The sequence below is a fragment of the Oncorhynchus gorbuscha genome, linkage group LG15 (assembly GCF_021184085.1).
Source record: "Oncorhynchus gorbuscha isolate QuinsamMale2020 ecotype Even-year linkage group LG15, OgorEven_v1.0, whole genome shotgun sequence".
In the NCBI taxonomy this organism is placed as follows: Eukaryota; Metazoa; Chordata; class Actinopteri; order Salmoniformes; family Salmonidae; genus Oncorhynchus; species Oncorhynchus gorbuscha.
In genome coordinates, this window is record NC_060187.1 from 68,699,226 (window position 1) to 68,719,776 (window position 20,551).

At 44.9% G+C, this 20,551-nt stretch overlaps 2 protein-coding genes across 2 annotated transcripts in view; one reads left to right on the top strand and one right to left on the bottom strand.

The window, feature by feature from the left end:
- LOC123997875 (nectin-2-like) overlaps nucleotides 1-20,551 on the bottom strand; it is a 98,958-nt gene that overhangs the window by 77,975 nt on the left and 432 nt on the right. Inside the window, exon 1 of the mRNA XM_046302522.1 lies at nucleotides 20,439-20,551. This exon is cut by the window's right edge and continues 432 nt beyond it. Coding sequence (XP_046158478.1) covers nucleotides 20,439-20,523 — 85 coding nt within the window. The 5' untranslated portion in view covers nucleotides 20,524-20,551. The remainder of the gene's footprint in view (nucleotides 1-20,438) is intronic.
- Nucleotides 20,005-20,551, top strand: part of LOC123997874 — a 27,066-nt gene continuing 26,519 nt past the window's right edge. Inside the window, exon 1 of the mRNA XM_046302519.1 lies at nucleotides 20,005-20,339. Within this exon, the coding sequence (XP_046158475.1) occupies nucleotides 20,279-20,339 (61 nt within the window). The 5' untranslated portion in view covers nucleotides 20,005-20,278. The remainder of the gene's footprint in view (nucleotides 20,340-20,551) is intronic.

A 20,551-nucleotide genomic window follows, 5' to 3' on the forward strand; every position in this document is an offset into this window, starting at 1 on the left:
GGTCTGATGGTTGGGTTAGCTAGGTGGTCTGATGGTTGGGTTAGCTAGGTGGTCTGATGGTTGGGTTAGCTAGGTGGTCTGATGGTTGGGTTAGCTAGGTGGTCTGATGGTTGGGTTAGCTAGGTGGTCTGATGGTTGGGTTAGCTAGGTGGTCTGATGGTTGGGTTAGCTAGGTGGTCTGATGGTTGGGTTAGCTAGGTGGTCTGATGGTTGGGTTAGCTGGTTGGGTTAGCTAGGTGGTCTGATGGTTGGATTAGCTAGGTGGTCTGATGGTTGGATTAGCTGGGTGGTTGGGTTAACTAGGTGGTCTGATGGTTGGATTAGCTAGGTGGTCTGATGGTTGGATTAGCTGGGTGGTTGGGTTAACTCGGTAGTTGGGTTAGCTCGGTGTATCATTGTATGGGTTTTTTGTTAACTGCATGGTATGACAATGCCACCCCTTCATCTAAACCACAACTCGCATCATATATACATAACATTAAGAACTAGAGGTCGACCGATTATGATTTTTCAACGCCGATACAGATTATTGGAGGACCAAAAAAGATGCCGATTAATCGGGCCGATTATTATTTTTTTTATGTAATAATGACAACTACAACCATACTGAATGAACACTTATTTTAACTTAATAGAATACATCAATAAAATCAATTTACCCTCAAATAAATAATGAAACGTGTTCAATTTGGTTTAAATAATGCAAAACCAAAGTGTTGGAGAAGAAAGTAAAAGTGCAATATGTGCTATGTAAGAAAGCTAACGTTTAAGTCCCTTGTTCAGAACATGAGAACATATGAAAGCTGGTGGTTCCTTTAAACATGAGACTTCAATATTCCCAGTTAAGAAGTTTTAGGTTGTAGTTAATATAGTATTTACATTTACATTTAAGTCATTTAGCAGACGCTCTTATCCAGAGCGACTTACAAATTGTATTTATAGGACTATTTCGCTCTATACCATTTGTATTTCATATACCTTTGTCTATTGGATGTTCTTATAGGCACTTTAGTATTGCCAGTGTAACAGTATAGCTTCCGTCCCGCTAGTTAGCACGTGCTAACTAGCTAGCCATTTCACTTCGGTTACACCAGCCTCATCTCGGGAGTTGATAGGCTTGAAGTCATAAACAGCGCAATGCTTGACGCACAACGAAGAGCTGCTGGCAAAACGCACGAAAGTGCTGTTTGAATTCATGTTTACACGCCTGCTTCTGCCTACCACCGCTCAGTCAGATACTTGTATGCTCCATCAGATTATACGCAATGCAGGACACGCTAGATAATATCTAGTAATATCATCAACCATGTGTAGTTAACTACTGATTATGATTGATTTTTATAAGATAAGTTTAATGCTAGCTTGCAACTTAACTTGGCTGACTGCATTCGCGTAACAGGCAGTCTCCTTGTGGAGTGCAACGAGAGTGGCAGGTTGTTATTGCCTTGGATTAGTTAACTAAGTTTGCAAGATTGGATCCCCCGAGCTGACAAGATGAAAATCTGTCATTCTGCCCCTGAATAAGGCAGTTAATCCACCGTTCTGAGGCCTTCATTGAAAATAAGAATGTGTTCTTAACTGACTTGCTTCGTTAAAAATAAAGATTAAATAAAGGGGGGGAATAAAGATTTCCGATTGTTATGAAAACTTGAAATCGGCCGACCTCTATTAAGAACACCTACTTTCTCCATGACAGACTGACCAGGTGAAAGCTATGATGTCACTTGTTAAATCCACTTCAAATCAGTGTAGATGAAGGGGAGACAACTGAGACATGGATTGTGTGATGAGGACAAAATATAAGTGCCTTTGAACGGAGTATGGTAGTAGGTTGCAGGCGCACCAGTTTGAGTGTAAAGAACTGCAACGTTGCTGAATTTTTCACTCTCAACAGTGTGCATCAAGAATGGCCCACCACCCAAATGACATCTAGCCAACGTAGCACAACTGTGGGAAGCATTGGAGTCAACATGGGCCAGCATCCCTGTGGAACTCTTTCGACACCATGTAGAGTCCATGCCTCGACGAATTGTGGCTGTTCTTAGAGCAAAAGGGGGTGCAACTCAATATGAATGTTTTGTACCCTCAGTGTACAGCCGCTTAGCAGAGAATGGTCGTCTCACATTCACTAACACCACAAATTCTGATTACACCAAAGATAGTCCTTATGAACAACTGATTATTACAACACTGGGACATACAAACAAGCTGAGTAGTGTTAGTTCACCTTCCCACGCTGTGAATATTAATTTGTTCTCATTATGTCACTAAGCTGCGGTTGTCACATTGGACACCGCATAATTATGTCATCAACAAGGGGACGAGACATGTACAGAAAGAGGGGAGAGGAGCTGTGGATGGGAATGCACGCTCTACAATAGAAGTGTGAATCGAAGTCTCATTATTATGCTTCAGTCTCTAGAATGAGCTCCAACTCTCGAGCTCTGCCTTATAAAGGCCAGTTCATACTCTAGTTACATTTGGCAGTACTATGAAATCTGCTTTAGTCCTAAGAGAGGACTTGGGAAAGTGTCAATCTTAAAATACTGAAATGGAACTGAACTAACTAACTGATGACATTGACAGAACACTGAAATGACTCAACGAATGCAGGAAGCCATTAGCCAAGTCATTAGCCATGTTTAGCTTGACAGAACTGTTCGGCGTCTGTTCACATCCTGCCAGCCACCAAACCCACTCAATCCATGCATTCCACTATATAAACCTTCATTCATCTATCACCCCCTGTGCATGCAAATAAATATAGGCACACACACACACACACACACAGCTAGAAAATAGGCCAGAAATTGAGAGAAATAAGAGAACAAGAGAGAGGAAGACAGATAGCGAGAGGAAAGAAGAGTTGGGCTGGGAACAGGAAGGAAGATGACTGTGGTTGAGGGGAGAGATGGAGTCAGCTAGAAGGAATGAGGGAGGAGAGATAGAGAGGAAGAGAGGGAGCGATAGAGAGGAAGAGAGGGAGCGATAGAGAGGAAGAGAGGGAGCGATATAGAGGAAGAGAGGGAGCGAGGGAGGGACCTGACTGATGTAGGGAAAAAAGCCAAGCGATTGAGGAAAAGGGTGGAATTGCAGAGAGGAGGGTTATAGCTAGGGAGGACATCAATAATCTATGGCGGATAAAGCTATTCCGTGTTGGGAGGAGAGAAAGAACGAGAAAACAGGAGCGATGCAAAGGTTGGTAGGTGGGGCCTTGGGGACATCTATTTAAAAGAAGAGAAATGAAAAGACGCTTGTGTTCGTTTAGAGAGCAGGGCAGCCCCCACCCAACACTCCCTTGTGTTCGTTTAGAGAGCAGGGCAGCCCCCACCCAACACTCCCTTGTGTTCGTTTAGAGAGCAGGGCAGCCTCCCACCCAACACTCCCTTGTGTTCGTTTAGAGAGCAGGGCAGCCCCCACCCAACACTCCCTTGTGTTCATTTAGAGAGCAGAGCAGCCCCCACCCAACACTCCCTTGTGTTCGTTTAGAGAGCAGGGCAGCCCCCACCCAACACTTCCTTGTGTTCATTTAGAGAGCAGGGCAGCCCCCACCCAACACTCCCTTGTGTTCGTTTAGAGAGCAGGGCAGCCCCCACCCAACACTCTCTTGTGTTCGTTTAGAGAGCAGGGCAGCCCCCACCCAACACTCCCTTGTGTTCATTTAGAGAGCAGGGCAGCCCCCACCCAACACTCCCTTGTGTTCGTTTAGAGAGCAGGGCAGCCCCCCACCCAACACTCCCTTGTGTTCATTTAGAGAGCAGGGCAGCCCCCACCCAACACTCCCTTGTGTTCATTTAGAGAGCAGGGCAGCCCCCCCACCCAACACTCCCTTGGAAATGTCTTTTTAAATGTGGTTTAAAAATCAGTATTTACAGCTCTAATCACGGCTGGCGTCACAACCCTCTCTCTTTCTCCATCTCTCGCTCTACCGTTCTCCCAAGCCCAAAGCCCTCACCCGTCACAAACATGGAACACACACACACACACACACACCTCCCCTAGAGGGGCTGTTGCACGACAGAGCTGAAGTCATGAAATCACTGATGGACGGAATCAACTGCGAGTGAGTCAACATAGGGAGGAGAGGAGGAGTAGTGAGAAAGGAGAGGGAGGATTGTTTCCTATAAAAAGACACTGAAAGTTGAGAAATCAGGAAATTGCCCCTAGCTGCCTACAAGGCCAGAACACACAGGAGGGATCCCAGTGACATGCCTGGCTCTGTACACCCCCCTCCCCCAACACCAACACCCAGGAGGGATCCCAGTGACATGCCTGGCTCTGTACACCCCCCTCCCCCAACACCAACACCCAGGAGGGATCCCAGTGACATGCCTGGCTCTGTACACCCCCTCCCCCAACACCAACACCCAGGAGGGATCCCAGTGACATGCCTGGCTCTGTACACCCCCTCCCCCAACACCAACACCCAGGAGGGATCCCAGTGACATGCCTGGCTCTGTACACCCCCTCCCCCAACACCAACACACAGGAGGGATCCCAGTGACATGCCTGGCTCTGTACACCCCCTCCCCCAACACCAACACACAGAAACTAAACATACACCACACACACACACAAACCAAAGTAGTGCTACCACCAACTAGCCACTTTCTACACCTGTTCCTCCAACTTCCATTTCCAACTTCCGCCATCATCCAGAAGGCGAGGTCAGTACAGGTGCATCAAAGCTGGGACTGAGAGACTGAAAAACAGCTTCTATCTCAAGGCCACCACTGTTAAATAGCCACCACTAACACAGAGGCTGCTGCCTACATACAGACTGAAATCATTAGCCACTTTAATGTTTACATATCTTGCATTACAACACTCAGTATGTATATACTGTATCTACAGTATCTTAGTCTATGCCGCTCTGACATTGCACGTCAATATATTTATTTATTCCACTCCTTCACTTATATTTATGTGTATTAGGTATTTGTGGTGAAATTGTTAGATATTACTTGTTAGATATTGCTGCACTGTCAGAACTAGAAGCACAAGCATGGGACTACACCCGCAATAACATCTATCTAAACACGTTTATGTGACCAATAAATTTGATTTGAGAGAGAGGTTGAATATTGGTTTGGAGTTTCCATATCTTGGAGCTGGGTAGTCAGACAGCTCTGTCCATTCACACAGACACACAGGTGAGCTGGAAGGAAGGAAGAGGAGGGGAGGAGCTGGCCCGGTAGAGGAGAGGAGCTGGCCCGGTAGAAGAGGAGGAGGAGGAGCTGGCACGGTCAGAAGAGGAGGAGAGGATGGGGGGGGGCTACACCGGTAGAAGAGGAGGATCTGCTGGGAGGTGAGCTGACCGGTAGAAGAGGAGGAGGGGGATGTGGGAGGTGAGCTGGCCCGGTAGAAGAGGAGGGGGATGTGGGAGGTGAGCTGGCCCGGTAGAAGAGGAGGGGGATGTGGGAGGTGAGCTGGCCCGGTAGAAGAGGAGGGGGATGTGGGAGGTGAGCTGGCCCGGTAGAAGAGGAGGGGGATGTGAGAGGTGAGCTGGCCCGGTAGAAGAGGAGGGGGATGTGGGAGGTGAGCTGGCCCGGTAGAAGAGGAGGGGGATGTGGGAGGTGAGCTGGCCCGGTAGAAGAGGAGGGGGATGTGGGAGGTGAGCTGGCCCGGTAGAAGAGGAGGGGGATGTGGGAGGTGAGCTGGCCCGGTAGAAGAGGAGGGGGATGTGGGAGGTGAGCTGGCCCGGTAGAAGAGGAGGGGGATGTGGGAGGTGAGCTGGGCCGGTAGAAGAGGAGGGGAATGTGGGAGGTGAGCTGGCCCGGTAGAAGAGGAGGGGATGTGGGAGGTGAGCTGGCCCGGTAGAAGAGGAGGGGATGTGGGAGGTGAGCTGGCCCGGTAGAAGAGGAGGGGGATGTGGGAGGTGAGCTGGCCCGGTAGAAGAGGAGGGGATGTGGGAGGTGAGCTGGCCCGGTAGAAGAGGAGGGGAGGGAGGAGGTTCCAAGGTACAGGCTGCTCTGTGACACTAGTGACCATGGGGGAGAGAGGGAGAAGGAAGGGGAAACCAGGGAAGTTAAGGAGGAACTGGGGACTTCACTAGGAACACAATGGCAGGCCTGTTTCAATAACAACAGTGTATAATTTACCCACCAATGGCTGGCTGGCCCACAGTACAACAGTAACTTGATATGAATGGAAGTATCTCACATCAAGGAAAGACATGATGCTGTTCAATTCCCCAAATCCAACCTGCTGTAGAACCCAAGCTGGTACATTTAGGGGAAATGACCTGGCTAGACTTATACTTATATTGTGCTCTATAGTCCTTGTAACAGCACAGCAGTGTCCTGAGAGTGTAATAGGAGTTCTCAGAGGATTGAGTGTGGCCACAGCATCACTGTGGGACATGCTAGTCCTGATAAAACCATACATCTGTTTCCCTTTCCTCTCACTCGCTTTCCCCTCACACAACCTCCCTCCTTCTCTAGGCAATCTGTGATTCAGCCCACCATTGAGCCTGAGGTTCTGTGAATACATTTTGTGTGTGTGTGTGTTGGAGGGACAACCGAGTGCCATTCTGCAGCCAGGGTGAGGGAGGGAGGAGGAGGGAGGGAGGAGGAGGGAGGAGGGAGGGAGGGAGGAGGGAGGGAGGGAGGAGGGAGGGAGGCCATGGTGAGGGAGGGAGGAGGGAGAGGGCTTGGGAAGATTGTTGGGAAACGTTGTTGCAATGTCGCAGCAACTTAACCTTCAAAAACTGCCTTCTGGGACAGGAGCGGGGGAGGGAGGGGGAGGGAGGGAGGGAGGGAGGGAGGGAGGGAGGGAGGGAGGGAGGGAGGGAGGGAGGGAGGGAGGGAGGGAGGGAGGGAGGGAGGGAGGGAGGGAGGGAGGGAGGGAGGGAGGGAGGGGGAGGGAGGGAGAAAAAGGAACATTGTTAGGAGGCAGAGAGAGACTGCAATATAGAGGCAGCAATACACCATGTTGATAGGAAAGGCACCATTACAAAACAGTGAGGGAAAAGAAGCAACAAAGAGAGTAGTTTGTACTGACAGGCTTAAAGAGAAACTTCAAGCTTGATGTAGGTGAAAGAGAGGGAATAGAACAGAGGGGAGAGAGAGAGAAGAGAACAGAGAAAGAAGGGAACCAAAGATATTAAAATTACAGCAGGAGAAATGAGGCAGTGGTGACTCAGGAAAGAGAAAGAGAAAGAGAAAGAGAAGGAGAAGGAGAAAGAGAAGGAGAAAAAAGAAAGAGGGATGATGGGAAGGAGGGACGGAAGGAGAGAGGGGCACAGACTAAGACAGGAGCTTACTGAACAGATGGATCAATTACAAGGACCAAATTACAGAGAGGAGGAAGTTAAGAAGGTACTCAGAGGAAATCAACATAGACTGAGAGAGAGAGGGAGGGAGGGGGAGAGAGTGAGACGGAGGAGGAGGACAGAAGTAGGAGGCATGGAGGGAGAGTGAGACGGAGGAGGAGGACAGAAGTAGGAGGCATGGAGGGAGAGTGAGACGGAGGAGGAGGACAGAAGTAGGAGGCATGGAGGGAGAGTGAGACGGAGGAGGAGGACAGAAGTAGGAGGCATGGAGGGAGAGTGAGACGGAGGAGGAGGACAGAAGAAGTAGGAGGCATGGAGGGAGAGTGAGACGGAGGAGGAGGACAGAAGAGTAGGAGGCATGGAGGGAGAGTGAGACGGAGGAGGAGGACAGAAGATAAGGAGGCATGGAGGGAGAGTGAGACGGAGGAGGAGGACAGAAGATAGGAGGCATGGAGGGAGAGTGAGACGGAGGAGGAGGACAGAAGATAAGTAGGAGGCATGGAGGGAGAGTGAGACGGAGGAGGAGGAGATAAGTAGGAGGCATGGAGGGAGAGTGAGACGGAGGAGGAGGACAGAAGTAGGAGGCATGGAGGGAGAGTGAGACGGAGGAGGAGGACAGAAGTAGGAGGCATGGAGGGAGAGTGAGACGGAGGAGGAGGACAGAAGTAGGAGGCATGGAGGGAGAGTGAGACGGAGGAGGAGGACAGAAGTAGGAGGCATGGAGGCAGAGTAAGACGGAGGAGGAGGACAGAAGATAAGTAGGAGGCATGGAGGGAGAGTGAGACGGAGGAGGAGGACAGAAGTAGGAGGCATGGAGGGAGAGTGAGACGGAGGAGGAGGACAGAAGTAGGAGGCATGGAGGGAGAGTGAGACTGAGGAGGAGGACAGAAGATAAATAGGAGGCATGGAGGGAGAGTGAGACGGAGGAGGAGGACAGAAGATAAGTAGGAGGCATGGAGGGAGAGTGAGACGGAGGAGGAGGACAGAAGATAAATAGGAGGCATGGAGGGAGAGTGAGACGGAGGAGGAGGACAGAAGATAAGTAGGAGGCATGGAGGGAGAGTGAGACTGAGGAGGAGGACAGAAGATAAATAGGAGGCATGGAGGGAGAGTGAGACGGAGGAGGACAGAAGATAAGTAGGAGGCATGGAGGGAGAGTGAGACGGAGGAGGAGGACAGAAGATAAATAGGAGGCATGGAGGGAGAGTGAGACGGAGGAGGAGGACAGAAGATAAGTAGGAGGCATGGAGGGAGAGTGAGACTGAGGAGGACAGAAGATAAATAGGAGGCATGGAGGGAGAGTGAGACGGAGGAGGAGGACAGAAGATAAGTAGGAGGCATGGAGGGAGAGTGAGACGGAGGAGGATAGAAGATAAATAGGAGGCATGGAGGGAGAGTGAGACGGAGGACAGAAGATAAGTAGGAGGCATGGAGGGAGAGTGAGACTGAGGAGGAGGACAGAAGATAAGTAGGAGGCATGGAGGGAGAGTGAGACTGAGGAGGACAGAAGATAAATAGGAGGCATGGAGGGAGAGTGAGACGGAGGAGGAGGACAGAAGATAAGTAGGAGGCTTGGAGGGAGAGTGAGACGGAGGAGGATAGAAGATAAATAGGAGGCATGGAGGGAGAGTGAGACGGAGGACAGAAGATAAGTAGGAGGCATGGAGGGAGAGTGAGACGGAGGAGGAGGACAGAAGATAAGTAGGAGGCATGGAGGGAGAGTGAGATGGAGGAGGACAGAAGATAAGTAGGAGGCATGGAGGGAGAGTGAGACGGAGGAGGACAGAAGATAAGTAGGAGGCATGGAGGGAGAGTGAGACGGAGGAGGATAGAAGATAAATAGGAGGCATGGAGGGAGAGTGAGACGGAGGACAGAAGATAAGTAGGAGGCATGGAGGGAGAGTGAGATGGAGGAGGACAGAAGATAAGTAGGAGGCATGGAGGGAGAGAGATGGAGAAAGAAGAGCAAAGAGAGAGAGGGTGGGATAGAGCTACAGGAGGTAGATTGGATTAATTAGTTAGAGGGCTGACAGAGGGCAGAAGGATAGAGGAATAGGAATCAGAGACCCCACTGTGGCAGTGTAAGAAGGATGGGATCAGCTATAGTGTGTGTGTGTGTGGGGGGGGGGGGGCTGATTCAACACATAATTCTATTTAGATGAAGTGCCAAGACTCTCTCTGTAGTAAACAAACACTTTGGTACACCCTGTTGACAAAACCCAGTGAGAGGAAAAGGCCAACCTGTCACTCCAGTCTCCTCCTATTCTGCTTTCTACCAGTCCTGGTGGCTGCAATGAATCTCAATGGTGATCATTCAGATAGGCTGGTCTTTGGCAGTTGCATAACTACACTATAATTGACAGAGGTGACATCTCAAATGGCACCTTATTCCCGATATCGTGCACACTTGACTAGGACCCAAAGGGCTCTGGTTAAAATGAGTACACTATATATGGAGCCATTTGGGATACACACAGAACAAGCCAAACCGAGCTGGTAAGGTTAATAGCTGTGGGCGTCAGTGTGTTGTGACTAATCAGAAATGCAGTCTGCCGACGGCCATCTTCACTTTGATGTTTCAGAGATTCAGAAGAACATGAGGAAATAGAAGACAACACACTGTGTAATATCTGTTTTGTCTTGAACCATTTAAACATAACTGAATGGTCTGTTCCTGCTCCACTCTTATCTCTGATAAAATGTCCCACACTAAATAAAGTCCCACTTCCCTGCCTGTAGCCCAGTAACACGGTGTGTCCTCTCTCCTGCTTTAAATAACTACTTCCCAGCAATCTAAAAGCATTGGATTGGTGGAGGCATGGGGTAATGGTGGAGGCATGGGGTAATGGTGGAGGCATGGGGTAATGGGAGTTTACACCACATTTCTTATACCAGTCATTTCCAATCAGGGAAGGGAACAAGTGCACACTTTGGGAAGAAGGAGTGATAACTGGGACATTAAATTCTTCACCATCAACAGCCCAGAGTAGAATGTGATGACGTGGTTGGGTCTTGGGAGTGTCACCGTAAACAAGGTCCTGTCACAACTAAGTAAATATCCTCCCCCAGCCCCGCCTCTGTCTGTCCAGACAGGCTGGTAAGTGTGATTTTGACATGACCTTCTCAAAGTGAGCTGTACAGAGATGCAGAGAAAAACAAGTGAGAGGTTGTGACATCACACATAACATACAACACACTATGAAAAAAAGGGAGAGATAACAGGAGAGAGTGGTGGTCACTGTCAAACTGACTTGGACACACAGACCGAGAGCAGTCAGCGCGAGACCTACATCTGTTCAATAAAACATATGGAACCTGATCGATACAGGATCAATAACACAGACCACGCTCTGGACACATTAAGGTGACTGCTAATGACAACGGAAACGCGTGTCTGTCCATGTGTATAGCTTGGACAATGTCAAGACATCAAATGCCATACACATCTGCTGAGTGTCAAGACAGAGGATTTTACAGATGGAGAAGGAGGAAGGTGAGAGAGGGAAAGACGAGAAGTGTGTGAGGAGAAAGATGTTAAGAAGAGAGAAAGGTTAGAGATAATTGGCCCAACTCCATCAATGATAGCTGGGTGTCACTGTGTCAGAGGGATGATGCTAAATTACAAAATGAGCAGATCCTGCCCCCCTATCCCTCTCCTCCAAATCCCCTTATCCCTGTGCCAAGTAGCCACTGTGAGGAATTTAAAAGTATGATGTCATCCCCCACTAACGCTGCCCCCTGCATTCTAACTGTACCCACCCCTCTAGGCCCTACTACCCCCCACCCCCTCTCAGCCCCCTTAACCAGCAGCATAGTGCTAGTGCTTTGGTTGGTGGATGGGGCCCAGTGGTGTAAAGTACTGAAGTGGTTTTTTGGGGTTTCTGTACTTTAGATTTTTGTCTACTTTTACTTCCCTACATTCCTTAAGAAAATATTGTTCTTTTAACTCCATACATTTTCCCTGACACCCATTTTGAATGCTTAGCAGAGCAGGAAAATGGTTGAATCACACATTTATCAAGACAACATCCCTGGTGATCCCGTCAGTCTCTGATCTGGCATAAATAAGGAATTTGAAATTATTTTTTACTTTAGATAGTTAAAACCAAATACTTTTAGACTTACTCAAGTAGGATTTTACTGGGTGACTTTCACTTTTGTCATTTTCTGTTAAAAGGTATCTTTACTTTTACTCAAATATGACCCCCAATGACCTCAGCAGAGCTATGTTTTTGTAAACCCTTCCACTCCCATTCATCTTAGTGGCATTTGGCATTCCTTAAAAAGGGGGGAGGGGGTTCTAATTCTTCTCCCTTTGATTGGATGGAAGGCCCCCAATCTGGCAACACTGCCAGGCAAACACAAACACTCCCAGTGGGGATCTCTGTAAGACCTCATCGTGGACAGGGACTGGGAGACGAGTCAGGATCGAGGGAAAGATGAACGGAGCAAAGTACTGAGAGATCCTTGATGAAAACCTGCTCCAGAACGATCAGGACCTCAGACTGGGGCAAAGGTTAATCTTCAACAGGACAACAACCCTAAGCACACAGCCAGGTGTGCAGGTGTGGCTTCAGGACAAGTCTCTGAATGTCCTTGAATGGCCCGGCCAGAGCCCGGACTTGAACCTGATCTAACATCTCTGGAGAGACCCAAAAATAGCTATGCAGCTACTCTCCCCATCCAACCTGATAGAGCTTGAGAGGATCTGCAGAGAATAATGGGAGAAACTCTCCAAATACAGGTGTGCCAAGCTTGTAGCATCGTACCCAAGAAGACTCGAGGCTGTAATCGCTGCCAAAGGTGCTTCAACAAAGTACTGAGTAAAGAGTCTGAATACTTATGTAAATGTGATATTTCAGTTTATTTTATACATTTGCAAAAATGTATAAAACCTGCTTTTGCTTTGTCATTATGGGGTATTGTGTGTAAACGATCTAATCCATTTTAGAATAAGGCTGTAACGTAACAAAATGTGGAAAAGGTCAATGGGTCTGAATACTTTCTGAAGGCACTGTATATGTAGGCTACTACAATTAAAAATTAAGACAAATGACTGCCTACTGCTCTTTGCAGATTCTGCCATTAGGCTCCTAAAGTTTCCGGTAATAGGCGACACCAGTGGTCGGCATCCTTTTCCATTTGTAATGTCAACTTATCGTACCATTTCTACTGATCTGCGTGCCAATTATGATTTCCATATAAACCGTTTCATGGAACAGTTTCAAATCATTTAGAATAAAGTATACATCTCAAAATCAATGTCAGGAAGAAAAGAACTAATACCTTAAATTACTTTGAGAAGCTACACAGTGATGGTGAGTTAAGACAAACAGAAATAGTAGGCTATCAGATCCCAAAATGGTGACATCTATAAGACTACATTTGCATGTAGGCCAGGGAGCCTAGGCCTACTTCTATGTACAATCAGGTGGGTGTCCTTACTCAAGATTGACAAGGTGCTCCACACAAAAGACACTGAATAAATGGATAACTCGTAAATGGAATGAAATAAACCAAAACTCTCAAGTGTAGCCTAGGATGTACACTCTACAATGTGTCCATTCCTCCAATGACAAGACTGTAGTAGTAATGATAATACATTAACAGTAATTACCAAACATTGTAGATTAGAAATGGGAATTAACAGTAAATGTACTACTGGATGGCACACCAGTGTCACACCGCAGCCTCCGCAATAGATTAGTCCACTGAGACAGCCGTGAATCAGACAGGTACATTTAACATATTTGCCACTGCTTGTCTGAACAATCAAACCATCGTCCAGTCGACTAAATGGGGTACACTGGCCCTACACAGCATAGCCTCAGGTTACACGCCCTCATTTATCACTAGCTAGCGGTGTGTTGACAATTATTCCTCCTGCATCCCAATCCAACAGCAAAACGTACAATTCAGTGACAAGTACGGTTGCTGATCTCTCTCTCTCACACTCTCTAGAACTATCCATATTGTCTAATGATGTTTGTTAAATCAACAACAACCTCGTCTGGCCTTTGATTTAAAGAAAATATGTCCACAGAGAAAATAACTGTCTCTCCACATGCATTGATTATAGACGCACACATGCATCAATAAGCTCTATGGCTTGACTTACTGTAGTAGGTCTTTTCATTCTATGTGGAATGTGGTTCATTGATGAACTGTTATAAACTGCCATAAAATGAGGATAGAATTAGAATTCCATGGAGGCAGCAGAGTCAGGGCCACAGGTGTTGGGCACCGTCTACACACACACACTTGGTATTACATTCACGACTCCATTGGGCTGTAAACTAAAAACACACATTTATGTCTGAATCAACTGAGGTTTACTGGTGATGAGGGCAACTATTGATCTACGCTAAACAGGCCCTGCAGTGAGTGAGTGAGAGAGAGTGAGAGTGAGTGAGAGTGAGAGAGAGAGTGAGAGAGTAAGAGAGAGTGAGAGTGAGAGAGAGAGTGAGAGAGTAAGAGAGTGAGAGAGTGAGAGAGAGTGAGAGAGAGTAAGAGAGAGTGAGAGTGAGAGAGAGAGTAAGAGAGAGTGAGAGAGAGACAGGGCCAGTGATGAATCCATACTAAAAGCAGTCAAAGCAAGACTAATGAACACACACCTGACCTTCTCCCAATCCCCATGGCATTTGCAGCTCTATAGCGGAGGGGCAAGGACACCTCATTAACATAACACCTGGAGCATACAGACATTCATTGAAAAGTTCACACATTCAAAAAAAGGTTGCTTTTCCAATTTGAAATAAGACTAGTCTATTTCTGCAATGTTGTTTTTGCTGTGTTTGTCTGGGAAGAAACATTGATTTAGATAAGAATGTTTCAATTATATTCTCCCATTCCTCTAAAAATAACATTTCACATTATTTTATCCGTTAGGCTCCTCACATCTTTCTCTCCTCCTCCCCCTCTCAGACACCCATAAACAGCGTGGCCTTGAGGACAGAGCGAGGGGGAGAGGAGGGAGTGTGTTTGAATAAACCAATAACTAACATCACTCACACAGGAACATGAACGACAAGAGAACAAGGGCCCCTGTATGTACTGGGTCTGGCAGGCGGGAGGGAGGGAGGGAGGGAGGGAGGGAGGGAGGGAGGGAGGGAGGGAGGGAGGGAGGGAGGGAGGGAGGGAGGGAGCTCAAGTGATGGTGGAACAATCAGTTGTTCATTCAGTCCTATAAACCAACTGACCTACCAACCAATGGACTGACTCTGAAACACAATCCTCAGCCTGCACCGTCTCTGCATCATTCTAAAGAAGCCACCTGTTCCCAAATGGCTGAAGAGACCCATCAGGAGGATCTCAAGTGTCTTCACTGCTGGTCACTGCACAAAGTCAATTTGGCCTAATGTCACATTTCTCTCTTCTTCCAAAAGCGTGCGACTGTAGCCTGCTCTCTCTCCAGACCCTGCCAGCCCACCAGTCACTCTCACACGCCGTTTACTCAGCCGTAAAGACAACATAACCAGTCACAGCTGACCCCATAGCCCTATTTCAATATAAAACACCATGGCAACGGGGTTCAAGCCCTCCTGACCCACATAGGACCTGCACCTCGTTAGGGGGTATTACAGTGTCGTTTTTGGGCTCAAAGTGGAATCCCCTCCATTCTCTACTACATGTCTTTTATTGATTGTTTTCATACTATAGAAGCCTACCTTAATTAAAAACAAATTTAACTCCCTGTTATTACACTGTAAGCTGGGTTATGAGACTATATTAAATTGAAATGGATGACAACTGAACTAAGCCTACCTTCCTCTACTAAGCTATTGAAACTATGTATGGTCATATCCTTAAAAACAAGATTTTCTTGGCTTAAGCAGAGAACAAAAAACATTTTCCAACAACCATTCTCCCGCAAAAAAAACCCACACAAACAAGGCCCGAACATTGTCGTGTAAGAGGCTCTTTCTGTAAAATCAATAAAGTGAAGAGGGAGCTGTGTACACTTGAACTGGTTAAATCAGCATTTTCCCTGGTAAATATGAACCTTTTGTTTTGTTTGCCACGGTTTTCATTCCCCTTAATTGCACTAGATGTTCTGTAAAAAATGGATTTGGGCTGAAAAAGGTCCACACCATAAATAAATCACTAGATGTTCTGTAAAAATGGATTTGGGCTGAAAAAGGTCCACACCATAAATAAATCACTAGATGTTCTGTAAAAATGGATTTGGGCTGAAAAAGGTCCACACCATAAATAAATCACTAGATGTTATGTAAAAATGGATTTGGGCTGAAAAAGGTCCACACCATAAATAAATCACTAGATGTTCTGTAAAAATGGATTTGGACTGAAAAAGGTCCACACCATAAATAAATCACTAGATGTTCTGTAAAAATGGATTTGGGCTGAAAAAGGTCCACACCATAAATAAATCACTAGATGTTCTGTAAAAATGGATTTGGGCTGAAAAAGGTCCACACCATAAATAAATCACTAGATGTTATGTAAAAATGGATTTGGGCTGAAAAAGGTCCACACCATAAATAAATCACTAGATGTTCTGTAAAAATGGATTTGGGCTGAAAAAGGTCCACACCATAAATAAATCACTAGATGTTCTGTAAAAATGGATTTGGGCTGAAAAGGTCCACACCATAAATAAATCACTAGATGTTCTGTAAAAATGGATTTGGGCTGAAAAAGGTCCACACCATAAATAAATCACTAGATGTTCTGTAAAAATGGATTTGGGCTGAAAAAGGTCCACACCATAAATAAATCACTAGATGTTCTGTAAAAATGGATTTGGGCTGAAAAAGGTCCACACCATAAATAAATCACTAGATGTTCTGTAAAAATGGATTTGGGCTGAAAAAGGTCCACACCATAAATAAATCACTAGATGTTCTGTAAAAATGGATTTGGGCTGAAAAAGGTCCACACCATAAATAAATCACTAGATGTTCTGTAAAAATGGATTTGGGCTGAAAAAGGTCCACACCATAAATAAATCACTAGATGTTCTGTAAAAATGGATTTGGGCTGAAAAAGGTCCACACCATAAATAAATCACTAGATGTTCTGTAAAAATGGATTTGGGCTGAAAAAGGTCCACACCATAAATAAATCACTAGATGTTCTGTAAAAATGGATTTGGGCTGAAAAGGTCCACACCATAAATAAATCACTAGATGTTCTGTAAAAATGGATTTGGGCTGAAAAAGGTCCACACCATAAATTTAGATTTGGCTGGAAAAATGGATTTGGGCTGAAAAGGTCCACACCATAAATAAATCACTAGATGTTCTGTAAAAATGGATTTGGGCTGAAAAAGGTCCACACCATAAATAAATCACTAGATGTTCTGTAAAAATGGATTTGGGCTGAAAAAGGTCCACACCATAAATAAATCACTAGATGTTCTGTAAAAATGGATTTGGGCTGAAAAAGGTCCACACCATAAATAAATCACTAGATGTTCTGGATTTGGGCTGAAAAAGGTCCACACCATAAATAAATCACTAGATGTTCTGTAAAAATGGATTTGGGCTGAAAAAGGTCCACACCATAAATAAATCACTAGATGTTCTGTAAAAATGGATTTGGGCTGAAAAAGGTCCACACCATAAATAAATCACTAGATGTTCTGTAAAAATGGATTTGGGCTGAAAAAGGTCCACACCATAAATAAATCACTAGATGTTCTGTAAAAATGGATTTGGGCTGAAAAAGGTCCACACCATAAATAAATCACTAGATGTTCTGTAAAAATGGATTTGGGCTGAAAAGGTCCACACCATAAATAAATCACTAGATGTTCTGTAAAAAATGAAAAAGGTCCACACCATAAATAAATCACTAGATGTTCTGTAAAAATGGATTTGGGCTGAAAAAGGTCCACACCATAAATAAATCACTAGATGTTCTGTAAAAATGGATTTGGGCTGAAAAAGGTCCACACCATAAATAAATCACTAGATGTTCTGTAAAAATGGATTTGGGCTGAAAAAGGTCCACACCATAAATAAATCACTAGATGTTCTGTAAAAATGGATTTGGGCTGAAAAGGTCCACACCATAAATAAATCACTAGATGTTCTGTAAAAATGGATTTGGGCTGAAAAAGGTCCACACCATAAATAAATCACTAGATGTTCTGTAAAAATGGATTTGGGCTGAAAAGGTCCACACCATAAATAAATCACTAGATGTTCTGTAAAAATGGATTTGGGCTGAAAAAGGTCCACACCATAAATAAATCACTAGATGTTCTGTAAAAATGGATTTGGGCTGAAAAAGGTCCACACCATAAATAAATCACTAGATGTTCTGTAAAAATGGATTTGGGCTGAAAAAGGTCTACACCATAAATAAATCACTAGATGTTATGTAAAAATGGATTTGAGCTGAAAAAGGTCCACACCATAAATAAATCACTAGATGTTCTGTAAAAATGGATTTGGGCTGAAAAAGGTCCACACCATAAATAAATCACTAGATGTTCTGTAAAAATGGATTTGAGCTGAAAAAGGTCCACACCATAAATAAATCACTAGATGTTCTGTAAAAATGGATTTGGACTGAAAAAGGTCCACACCATAAATAAATCACTAGATGTTCTGTAAAAATGGATTTGGGCTGAAAAAGGTCCACACCATAAATAAATCACTAGATGTTATGTAAAAATGGATTTGGACTGAAAAAGGTCCACACCATAAATAAATCACTAGATGTTCTGTAAAAATGGATTTGGGCTGAAAAAGGTCCACACCATAAATAAATCACTAGATGTTCTGTAAAAATGGATTTGGGCTGAAAAAGGTCCACACCATAAATAAATCACTAGATGTTATGTAAAAATGGATTTGAGCTGAAAAAGGTCCACACCATAAATAAATCACTAGATGTTCTGGATTTGGGCTGAAAAAGGTCCACACCATAAATAAATCAGAAAATAAAATACATTTCTGGGCCAGATGATATTATTATTATTATTGTGTTATGAACAACAATGCTCCCGAGTGACGCAGCGGTCTAAGGCACCGCATTACTACAGACCCCGGGGTTGATCCCGGGCTGTATCACAACCGGCTGTGATTGGGAGTCTCATAGTGCGGCACACCAATGGACCAGCGTCATATGAGTTTTTCATAAAATAGTGCGGCACACAAATGGACCAGCGGCACACAAATGGACCAGCGTCGTACGGGTTAGGGTTTGGCCGGGGTAGGCCACCATTGTAAAATAAGAATTTGTTCTTAAGTGACTTGCATAGTTAAATAAAGGTTGAATTATGATTATTTTTTAATTAAACCAACTACAGCAGGCAGTAGGCCACTACCCTCTCTTTCTGTGGCACTAAAGTTTCCTTAGACAGTGTTGACTTTTTTGTCCATGGGAAAAGAAAAAATATAGAGGTCTGGATTAAATTGCAACTACAAATAAATGAATATAGAGATGTACATTTGTTTGGGCTAACTTGCCTGATCACTCTGCAAGTATAGGGAGAGAATCTACACACCTGAGCTCGAAGCCTACCACACCTGAATAAATTAACCTTCTGAATACAGCAAATACATTACCAACATCTTTTGATCTTTATATGCAAGTGTGACGCCAAAAGTTGAAGGAGTGGAGAGGTTGAAAAGTTAAATATAGCCTAATATAGCCTATTTTTTATCACCTGGGAACATGAACAGCAGTGTGCGGTGTTTTCCTTTTTATTAGCCATGTTCGCTCCCCACTGACATTAAGGGGGGAATATTTTTTAAGACTATTAAACTGAATGTCTAGAATGAGTATTATGATGCATTTACATGACACAACAACATTCTATGGCAGCCATGTCAGCCCAAAACCCACTCAAACTCTAATTTAGATGTGTTTTTCTTCCATTAGTCCATTGTTGATGCAGTCCCAAAATGTTTTGCATGTCAGGGGTAAAGTACTGAAAATATTGGACTTTCAAGAAGCACAGTGTCACCGGACATATCATGCAGATGCAAAATACATCATATGATGCAAAATGCATCATCATGGTTTTGTGGCTGGTGACACTATGTCCTATATCCTTAAACCTGACTGCTGACATGAAAAACACCTAGGAAAAAAATACCAAAAGATAGTCTGAGTGGATTTTCCCTTTAACATGATATGGTGAATATTTAAACAATACTATGTAACTGAATGTCTTGAATTAGAACAATATTCAATATTCTCAGTTGGTCCAACTAATCATAAACTGGGTGGTTTGAGCCCTGAATGCTGATTGTCTGAAATCCGTGGCTGTATACCAAGGGTATGACAAACATGTATTTTTACTTCTCTAATTAAGTTGGTAACCAGTTTATAATAGCAATAAACCACCTTAGGGGTTTGTGGTGTAGGCTGCGTGCGATGGCGGTCTAGTTGTCTTATAAGGGCTGTATCCAGGCACTCCGCGTTGCGTCGTGTGAAAACAGCCCTTAGCCGTGGTATATTAGCCATATACCACATCCCTCGGGTATTATATATGGATCTGGGCACAGGTGTTTATTTAAAATACACAGGCCACAAGGACTCTATCAAATGCGACTCTGCAGCCTCAATCACTTTATGACGTTGGTGGCAAGTAGGCTACACCCTGTTGCTGCACTGTTTACATTAAAAGCTATTTCAAACCCAATGTATGTGTTGTGAACTGGCACTAATCGAGGATGATGTGTCAGATAGAGGAAAGAAAAGGCGCAGGGGGACGTAAGGAATTGAAGGAGAAGCGTGGTCCTGGGGAAAGAGGATCAAGGACACGCAACAGCGCTAGGGTTGTATTTGGAAAAGAACAAGTGACGATGCACCTGCTGGCACCAGGAAGAAAAATATATACTTTGATTGCCATCTGAACCACACCTTTAGCAAAAACACCGCGTAGCCTACTTTACGCCGAAACTCAAGTTACCGAGGGAGTGTCACGGTCAGAAAATAGTCTAGTCAAATTAGTTAGGGACAAGTAGACTGTTTATTAATAATTTATTTCACAACCGTAAGAAGGAACATGTTATCGTAAAAAACATGTCAAGACCTAGTGTACACCTGAACGTTGATTGGATCGTAACTGAAACCTCCCCGGCAGGTAACGCAACCAAATGAACCGTGGTAAAAGTATAAGATAACAATTCGCTTGGGCTGCTGGTGAATGTCCATGGTGGTTTTTGAAATATGTTCTTCTTACCTTGAAAAGTCAGCAACGTGACCACGCTGAACAGTCCGATGATTTTTGTGAAGTCATGCTTATTCCGAGCGTCCTCTCTCGCCATGCTGTCTGTGCTGATCCAAATTAATCTT